At 43.4% G+C, this 10,260-nt stretch overlaps 1 protein-coding gene across 1 annotated transcript; it reads left to right on the forward strand.

Annotated features, from left to right (window-relative positions):
- The first annotated feature begins 6,409 nt into the window (after positions 1-6,409).
- LOC124001254 (oligodendrocyte transcription factor 3-like) lies at positions 6,410-7,342 on the forward strand. Its single transcript, XM_046307906.1, has one exon. The coding sequence runs from the start codon at positions 6,428-6,430 to the stop codon at positions 7,184-7,186; it is 759 nt and encodes a 252-aa protein (XP_046163862.1). The 5' UTR covers positions 6,410-6,427; the 3' UTR covers positions 7,187-7,342.
- The last annotated feature ends 2,918 nt before the right edge of the window (positions 7,343-10,260 follow it).

The following is a 10,260-nucleotide window of genomic DNA, read 5'->3' on the forward strand; positions in this document are numbered from 1 at the left end:
GGTCCAGATTAAGGCCTGATGTGTACAGAGCATCTCTACTGATCCTGTTCAACAATGTCAGAGAGAGAGTAGCGGAGCCACACGGTACCCAGGCCAGTGTTTACTCCTCAGTTTAGTACTTTATTGAGCCATGATGGGTCTAATCTGGCCTGATCCTCTGTCGCTACAAGCATATGCCTGTGATAATGCCCTCATTTTCTGGTCACCTGAGCACTTTCATAGGACGTGAACCCCAAGAGGTGGCCGAAGGGGTCCCTAAACCTCAAAATGGAAACTCACGGAGGCCCTGAATAGAGAGAGAGGTCTTTAAAGGCACCGGTCAGAGAGGAAAGTCAAACACTTTAATTCAGGGTAAAAGAGAGCGGAGGTTGGCTGCTCTTTCATCCCTTCTCTCTCTGTGTGTGGCCCATCGCTTCTGTAAACACATGAATAACAATGAAGGAGAGAGGGTTTTACGAGGCTCTCACATTTATACATGCAGACAGAGCAGGACTGTTCACCTACTCTCTTGTTGTTAATGTGTTTTTCACATGTTGTTCATTAATCAAATCAAATCAAATTGTTTTGGTCGAATACACATATTTAGCCATTGTTATTGCGGGTTTAGCGAAATACTTGTGTTCCTAGCTCCAACAGTGCAGTAATATCTAAAAAATCACAACATTACACACAAATCTAAAAGTAAAAGAATGCAGTTAAGAAATATATAAATATTAGGATGAGCGATGTTTGAATCTGGAGTATTATATTATATATATATATATATATATATATATGTACACTACCGTTCAAATGTTTGGGGTCACTTATAAATGTCCTTGTTTTTAAAAGAAAAGCACATTATTTTCCATTAAAATGACATCAAATTGATCAGAAATACAGTGTAGACATTGTTAATGTTGTAAATGACTAATGTAGCTGGAAAATGTAGGTTTTTTAGTATGGAATATCTGCATAGGCGTACAGAGGCCCATTATCAGCAACCATCCCTCTTGTGTTCCAATGGCACGTTGTGTTAGCTAATCCAAGTTCATCATTTTAAAAGACTAATTGATCATTAGAAAACCCTTTTGCAATTATGTTAGCACAGCTGAAAACTGTAGTTCTTATTAAATAAGCAATAAAACTGGCCTTCTTTAGACTAGTTGAGTATCTGGAGCATCAGTATTTGTGCGTTCAATTACTGGCTCAGAATGGCCAGAAACAAAGACCTTTCTTCTGAAACTCATCAGTCTGTTCTTGTTCTGAGAAATCAAGGCTATTCCATGCGGGAAATTGCCAAGAAACGGAAGATCTCGTACAACGCTGTGTTCTACTCCCTTCACAGAACAGCGCACACTGGCGCTAACCAGAATAGAAAGAGGAATGGCAGGCCCCGTTGCACAACTGAGCAAGAAGACAAATACATTAGAGTATCTAGTTTGAGAAACAGACACCTCACAAGTCCTAAAATGGCAGCTTTAATAAATAGTACCCGCAAAACACCAGTCTCAAATTCAACAGTGAAAGTTTCTTCAAGTGCAGTCGCAAAAACCATCAAGCACTATGAAGAAACTGGCTCTCATGACCGCCACAGGACCGCCACAGGAAAGGAAGACCCAGAGTTAACTCTGCTTAAGAGGATAAGCTGTCATCAAGGCAAAGGCTGGCTACTTTGAAGAATCTCAAATATAAAATATATTTGGATTTGTTTAACACTTTTTGGGTTACTTCATGATTCCATATGTGTTATTTCATAGTGTTTATGTCTTCACTATTATTCTACAGTGTAGAAAATAGTAAAAATAAAGAAAAACCCTGTGTCCAAACCTTTGACTGGTACTGTATATATATACATATATGTGTATGGGCTGGGATGTATAGACCTTATGGACAGTATGTGGATAGAATATTTAATATATCTGTAGAATACAACAGTATATGTACAGCAATAGTTGACTAGGTTGGCATTGACTTGAATACAGTGTATACAGTACATATGAAATGAGTTAAACAGTATGTAAACATTATTGAAGTTACAAGTGTTCCATTATTAAAGTGACCATTGATTCCATATCTATGTACATACGGCAACAGCCTCTAAGGTGCAGGGTTGAATAACCGGGTGGTAGTCGGCTAGTGACAGTGACTGAGTTCATGTCCCGGTACTGGCTGGAGTATATGGCAGGGTTATTCAACTCTTACAAGGTCTAGAGCCTGCTGGTTTTCTGTTCTACCTGATAATTAATTGCAGACACCTGGTGTCCCAGATCTAAATCAGTCCCTGATTAGAGGGGAACAATTTAAAAAGCAGTTGCACTGGCTTCGAGGTCCAGAGTTGGATTTGAGGAGTCTAATTGTATAAATACAAGCTATTGTAATGATTCATAATTTTCCTAAATCTTGTTGTCATCAAAAGGGGTAATGTTGTCACCTTTATGCTCTTCCCTCAAGAAGAGAAATATGTAGACCATAGACCTGAAAGGATTAACAGTAGATGGAACAGTGGTATCCCTGATGTGAAGTGTGGAACATTGTCCCTGTTTGAAAGTCAAATCAGCCATTATAAAGTGTGTGTGACTAATAAAGAGCGAAATAAGAGCCATTGTGTTCCACATACTTAATTAGGACCGAACCCAATTAGGAGTCTGAGTCCCCTGCAGCCATTTTGGCTAGCAGCCTAACGATGGTCAAATCCATATGTTCTGAACAAATGGCCCAAGTTGGCTCTCAAGGTTTATCCAATTATAAGATCCCTGAGACTTGGCCAAGCCTTGGAACCCTGCAGAGCCCCCCTATAGGAACAGAGGTAGGGGGTCCTGTAGACCCACTTGATTCTCTCTTGAATTATGTTTGCGCATGTGTGTTTGACGAGCACACAGACACACATGCATGCACTCAGACAGAGTAAATGTATGTATTACAGCACTTTTCAAACTCATTCCACGGAGGCCCGAATGTCTGTGGGTTTTTGCTTCTCCCTTGTACTTGATTGATGAATTAAGGTCACTGATTAGTAAGAAACTCCCCTCACCTGGTTGTCTAGGTCTTAATTTAAAGGAAAAACCAAAACCAGCACATACAAGGCCCTCCATGGAATGACTTTGCCACCCCTGTACTACAGAACAGACTACATTCAAACAGTCAATCATCACAGGCTATCAAAATACACACACTGTAAATGCGGTAGCCTACCTCTTCAGTGATTGCGACCAAAGCACAAAGAATCACAATGACAACAACAATATCTTTTCATTATGGTCCGTTTTCACTAACACTATTTAAATGTGTCCACAAATACAACAGTTGTCTGCACCGATAAGACCGTCAACTTCTTAGATTCAGGCTTAGAGTCAGGCTTAGAGACAGGCTTAGAGTCAGGCTTAGAGTCAGGCTTAGAGCCAGGCTTAGTCAGAGAGACCGAAGTACCAGTGCACCAGTCAGAGAAGCTAAGTAGCAGAGTCGTGGTTGGTATTGCATTAGACAAGCGGGAGGAATAGTTACAAAAGTGAGTTACACTTCTCATTTCTGCCCATCGGGACATTGTTCATCTGAAACTACACAACATAACACACAAAGCACTGGTGTATTCACCAACACTCCCACCCACAATACTTCCCCTAGGTTAACGTTGGCATCATTTCACAGGAAATTCCAGAGCAAGAGACAAAAATGTGCTAGTGAAAATAAGAGGAGTGATTCGGAGAAAAGATCGAGCTGGGCTTCATATCTCAGCCATGTGATTAGAGAAACAGCCAGACATCTGGACAGCATGCTGGAGCCATGCATGATAATATCCAACCAAATGAAAAGGATTCTCTCCCACTGGGCACAGATGTCATTTCAATGTCTATTCTACGCTGGTTCAACGTAATTTCATTGAAATTACTTGGAAACAATGTTGATTAAACCCAGCGTGTGCCCAGTAGGCTTTGAATATAGCAAATGTGTGGTATATTCTCAAGCAATTCAGCATGTTGTGGGCATACATACTGTACATACATGTTGATATTATCCTCCCTCTTTTCAGAAGTGTCCATGGCATATAACATCTACATAAATGCTGTGTTTTGTCACTTCAGGAAAGTGTTATAAGCTGTGTTGAGTCCGTATGAACCAGCACACACACAGTGATGTTAATGAAGCCTCTATGGCCACTGCAGAGCCATGGAGGAATAGCCACGCTACACTGGATCTTAGAAAGTTAACCGGCCCAATCTGAAGGGCTTTGCGGCTGAATGAGGGCACGACAATGCATCGCCCACTCTTTAGTATCTTTTTAACTACCTCCTCCCCTCTCCAGGACCCCCTTCCAGTGATAGTGATGTGATTTCGCAGACTGTTTGGGGGCTAAGTCTTACTGAATCTGACCCCATTGTCTTTATCCACAGTTGAATTGTACTTAGCCTGCCATTAACACCGTTCTTGTCTAGGTTTAAGCACCACATGCAGGGTTTCATATAACTGTATTTTATATGACCATGTCAAGAATACTATATTAGCCTTTAAGTGAAGACAAGAAGCAGTACTAAATATTTCAGGTTCATTACTGACCTAATTTTCACATTCTATTGAGATGGAGGTATTTTTTGAATATTTGGTTACATTTCCCTCCAAATGAAATGCAACAGATCAAACATTACATGTACTCAATGTCCATCACTGTGATCAATGTCCATCACTGTGATCAATGTCCAGCACTGTGATCAATGTCCATCACTGTGATCAATGTCCATCACTGTGATCAATGTCCATCACTGTGATCAATGTCCATCACTGTGATCAATGTCCATCACTGTGATCAATGTCCAGCACTGTGATCAATGTCCAGCACTGTGATCAATGTCCAGCACTGTGATCAATGTCCATCACTGTGATCAATGTCCAGCACTGTGATCAATGTCCATCACTGTGATCAATGTCCAGCACTGTGATCAATGTCCATCACTGTGATCAATGTCCAGCACTGTGATCAATGTCCAGCACTGTGATCAATGTCCATCACTGTGATCAATGTCCAGCACTGTGATCAATGTCCAGCACTGTGATCAATGTCCAGCACTGTGATCAATGTCCATCACTGTGATCAATGTCCAGCACTGTGATCAATGTCCAGCACTGTGATCAATGTCCAGCACTGTGATCAATGTCCATCACTGTGATCAATGTCCAGCACTGTGATCAATGTCCATCACTGTGATCAATGTCCAGCACTGTGATCAATGTCCATCACTGTGATCAATGTCCAGCACTGTGATCAATGTCCAGCACTGGCAGCACATACATTTTAATGTTGACTACATTACGCAGTGCTTGGGTGAATGTCAGAATTCAACACATATTTCAGTGTCCGACTGGCACTGACTCTAATGGGGGAATAATCATTAGTCATTTAAACATATTTTATCACACCATAACCATTACATTAACGCCTTCACATACTTGCAAATATAGACCCCTGATGACAAACTGTGTCCTTTGTGTCTTCACACGAACACGTGAGGACCATTATGAGTCAGTCTAATGTGTGGGTTGTCTGATGAACTGTGAGATGTCTTGTGTTAAGTTAACACAGTGTTGTGTATGCCTTAACACGTACGTGTGAATACTTGCTTGCTCTAGTTAAAAACCTTTACTGCAATGGGCTAAATCAGGGTCACACAGAGTGTTTCTTGGAAGTCAAACAAATCTACTTTGGAACAATAGTATACACCTCACACTCATGGTTATTATAGTCTTTCATTTTGAGGTTGCATTCCAATTTGACACTTTATATACATCACAGACTTATTATTATTATTATTATATTATTACTGAAATATAACAAAACCGTTTGACATAGAAACACCGGATTTTCTGCATCTTTAAAAACATGTTAATTAATTATGAAATGATGAAAAATATTAAGAACATTCCACCCACGAGGCCACTAGGTCATTTGATTGCAGGGAAGGGCTACTGTGTATGAGATGATCAGAACAAGGTAAGGAGATGAAGGGGAGTTAAACGTGGGTGTGGGCGTAGGGAGGTGGGGGCTGTAAGGGCGGGGTGGGGCTGCAAGGGGTGAAATTGTGTCCCTTCTGCAATTGGCTGCGAGTCTAAATGTCTCATTATGCGCCTCATTGTTCCTTTGTTGGGGTTGGGGGTATAAATTCACTCCTGTAGGACTGCAGGGGGACAGACCCCCGACTAGAACCAGACACAGCCTGCGCCTGCTGTATCTAGCTATCTACTGAACTCTGACAGAAGTGACAGTGAGAGAGCATCGGCCCTCAGGGAACTGTGAGCTTTCCTACTCAGACAACAGAGAGTGAAGAAAGAACCAGCTTTTTGTTTTTTGTTTTCAAGAACTTTTCACAAACATCTTTGGCTCTAACCTCAGTTGTGGTTTTATTTGTTTTTTCCACTTTCGTGTTTTACATTTATTTTCTAAACATCATCTGTTGAGATGGACTCTGACGCTGGCTCCAACTCCAGTCGCTCCTCATCTCCAGATCTCGTGGTGGATGACTCCATGGGCAGCTTCTTCTCCAACAAGATGTTCCAAGCCTACTGCCGGGAGGAGGGGGCAGCCAGGGCTGCTGGGCAGGGCAGGACTGACCGCTGTGCTGGGGGAGGCAAGAGCAAGACCCTCAAAGAGGGTGACGTGCAGGACCTGAGGCTGAAGGTGAACGGCAGAGAGAGGAAGAGGATGCACGACCTGAACCAGGCCATGGACGGCCTGAGGGAGGTCATGCCCTATGCCCAAGGGCCCTCCGTCCGCAAGCTCTCCAAGATCTCCACCCTGATGTTGGCCCGTAACTACATCCTCATGCTGTCCAGCTCCCTGGAGGAGATGAAGAAGCTGGTGGGGGACGTGTATGGAGGTGGTGGTTCCCAGAGTCGCACTAGCCACCGCCGGATCAACCCTCCGGCCCCCACAGCTCACCTCCCCCTACACCCCCTGGCCCAGTCCCTGCACTCCCTGGTGGGTAGCACGGCCTCGGCTCTCCACCACCCTTCGCCTCTCCCGGTTCCAGCCCCACACTCACCACCCTCTGCGAGCTACCTGGGCTTCCACCATGCACCCGTACAGAGCCTGCTGAAAGACCCTCTCCACCTAGCCAGCTCCTACAGGCACTTTCCTGGTATGCCCTGTCCCTGCTCGCTCTGCCAACCTCTACCAACCACCGCATCCACCCTGCATAGCTTTTCCATGGGCAAGTGAGCAGGTGACATCCAGGACTGAGCTCTGTAGTTGAGGCCCAGTGCCCACCCCAGTAGTGGACTGAGGACTGAGATAAATTGTTGGTTGAACTGTAAAAAAACATTGGTAGCCCCCAGGACCTGTACATATTTTGTATATATCTTCTATTGAGTATTCCGCTGCTATTTTTCTAAATTACATTCCTTGATTATATTGAAAACATTTAAATGCACACACAGAAACACTTAGATCATTTAAGCCAGATCATTTGGTTATGCTTTGTATTTCATACTATTGTTCTTGAAGCTCTGTTTTAAATGTAACAACGATAATATCTGCTATTGCTATATTCAATATCGGAAATTCAGTGTTACTGAAACAAATGACAAAGATGGAAAGTGCTGTGTCCTTCTGCAGGTGTCTTATTTTCTTAAATTAAACCTTTAAAAAAATACATGTTCTGCTGTTTTGCTTGAGACATAAATTGCTGTAAATCTATTTACATCTGTTTCCATTTTATTTGCATGTCTTTTGTCTTTCTCATTCTGAAACAGGCTACGTAGCACTACAACAGTAAAACACAAAGAACGATATCCCTATCAGTTTACCATCCCTGTGCACTGCACAGGGAGGTGCAGTAGTTAGTGGTGCTGAGCAGGGTAGGGGAGGGGTGGGAGAGGAGAAGTCTACCCTGAGCTAAAGAGAGAGAGAAGGGCCAGACAATGCAATGCTGCAGAGGGAGGCTGAATATGACACTCTGAGCTCTGGGATCATCCATCTTCACCTCAACAGGGTGTGGGAGATGAAAGGGCAGTGCGGGCGCCAGGACGGCGCGTCACTTTTGTCTGGCACAGGCAGGGGACAGGGCTGTGGCCCTCTCATCTATGGGCCAGAGGATTTGTCACTGTCCCTGTATTCATACCTATGACACATCAGAACAATAAGAGTAAATACGTGCCGTTTTTACTTAGGATGTTTCAACGTAAGAATACACACCAAGTCTCATATGGCACCATTGCAATTTTAAGTGTTTGAAAACCAACAGATCAAAACAGAGAATATCAAAGTTTTTGTTTTTCAGTTTTTAAAAGATAAAAAAATATATATTTTCATGAAATCAATGATATTTTAAAACGTTATAGTCAATGATTGACTAACTATACCAAACACTTCAGCACAATGACATATGTGGGATGGATGACACAGACGTGTATTTACTCAAACCCACAACAATGGCTCACCCTCACTTAGCAACAAATCAAGCGTGTAAAATACATGCTTATCCTCCCATGGCTGACGGATGAGGTGGAGATCAGGGGAGAAATAAAGAGATGTAACTCCTCAGTCCCCCTTCAACCCCCTTCTCCATGAGAGCTCTGAATAGAGCTGGACAATAGCCATGCACAGGACACAAAGACCGGGGGAGGCCAAGCTCTCGTGCCTGGGACACAGGCCCCCTCCATTCAATCTACATTTCATCATAGTAACAAGCGCTGTTGGGCCAAAAGGCCTGACACATCGCCCGCCACAAAGGCGGTTAGCTCTAATTTATGGGGCTATTGACACCGTAAAGAACCCCTGTCAGTACTCTGGGACTGTCAGCTGTGGGACGTCCCAGTGGGGGGAGGCAGCTGCCAGCCTAGCCCGGGGAGGGGCCTTCTGTGGTGGGGACAGGCGCTCTGGCATCACCTGGTCCCTGGTCCCCTGACACTTGGATCCTGGGTCCTCCCACTAGGCCCCCCTTTATTTGGGCACAGGTGGGAATGGGAAGTAGAACACATTGTGGGGATTAGTGGGGTCGGCCTCCCTTTGGTGTCCTCCCTCCTTTAGGTGGATAATTAGGGACATTGACTTGTGCAAAGCTGGTGTTTCCTGATCGTTAGCAGATGGTGTTAACCCACGGAGCAGCAGCAGCAGGATGGAGAGGGTGCGGGAGTGTGCGAGGGTGTGTGTCTGTGTGGTGTGCAATTGATATGCATCTTAAATCATACAATACTGACAGTGCCTTTCTGGGCCATTATGACCAGCCACTGTTGTCATCATAGTGTTTTTACCATATGCTGAGCTGTTATGTGCTGTCTGAAGTATATACAGTATGTTGGGAGCATATGCTGTGAATATGCTACCACGTTTAGGGCAATCCACATCAAATCATAACATAGGATGTGTGAATGTAAAAGGGCTTTAAATGTAAAGGTTTTGTCATGTTTAATGACTGCAGGCCTATTTCTACATTACCACGAACAGCTTGACAATATTTGGCGCTTATCCATAAAAAATGACACTCAAAAACAAAATATAAACATTAAGGGCAAAAACATTCTAAAATTCAACAGCTTTTTCAGTAGGAAGAAAAATATCTGAAAGCGACACAATACACTGCAGCATCAGAGAAAATAAAAGTCCCACGTTTTTTTTTCAAATGAGTGGAGAGTAAAGACTGTGTGGTCAGAATTTTCACTATTGTATGCAGTAGTCATGATCATGATAGCTGATGGCCCCCACCCCATAGACACAGATGGATGAGTTAACAGGAGGGAATGCTAATCAATAGAAGGGTGTGTGTTACCCTGGGCTCAGCAGTAGACAGGATCGACAGCGTTAATTAGGGAACTGAAGGAGCCAATTAGGGGGATTGAGGGTCTGGACAGGAGAGACATATTGGAGAACATACGCACACATTGTGCTGCGTCTGGATACAGGGGATCTTCAATTAGGGGAGAGCTCTCCTCCAGAAGCTCGCAGCCTGACCATTTTACTATCAGTTCAGTAAAGTCGGGATCCCTTCACCCTGCATACTGATGAGGGGGAAACGCAGCTGGGATAGGGTCAACAACCCACTGGTCTGGGAATTAATGTAGACCCATTAAAGATCGAGTCACATACGGGCGGATTTGATTACTAATCATGTGGCAAGGTGAGTTAAATCTTATGTGTTGCTTCATTACCTACATTTTCAGACCTCTCTCTAGGAGAGAGTGCTATTGACTGGCAGGCCACATTTGACCTTATTTATAATACTGAACAAGCTCAAACTAATTAAAAAGGATAGGCCATAGACCATGAACATTTTCAGAAACCATTTAAAAAGTAAT

The sequence above is a fragment of the Oncorhynchus gorbuscha genome, linkage group LG17 (assembly GCF_021184085.1).
Source record: "Oncorhynchus gorbuscha isolate QuinsamMale2020 ecotype Even-year linkage group LG17, OgorEven_v1.0, whole genome shotgun sequence".
In the NCBI taxonomy this organism is placed as follows: domain Eukaryota; kingdom Metazoa; phylum Chordata; class Actinopteri; order Salmoniformes; family Salmonidae; genus Oncorhynchus; species Oncorhynchus gorbuscha.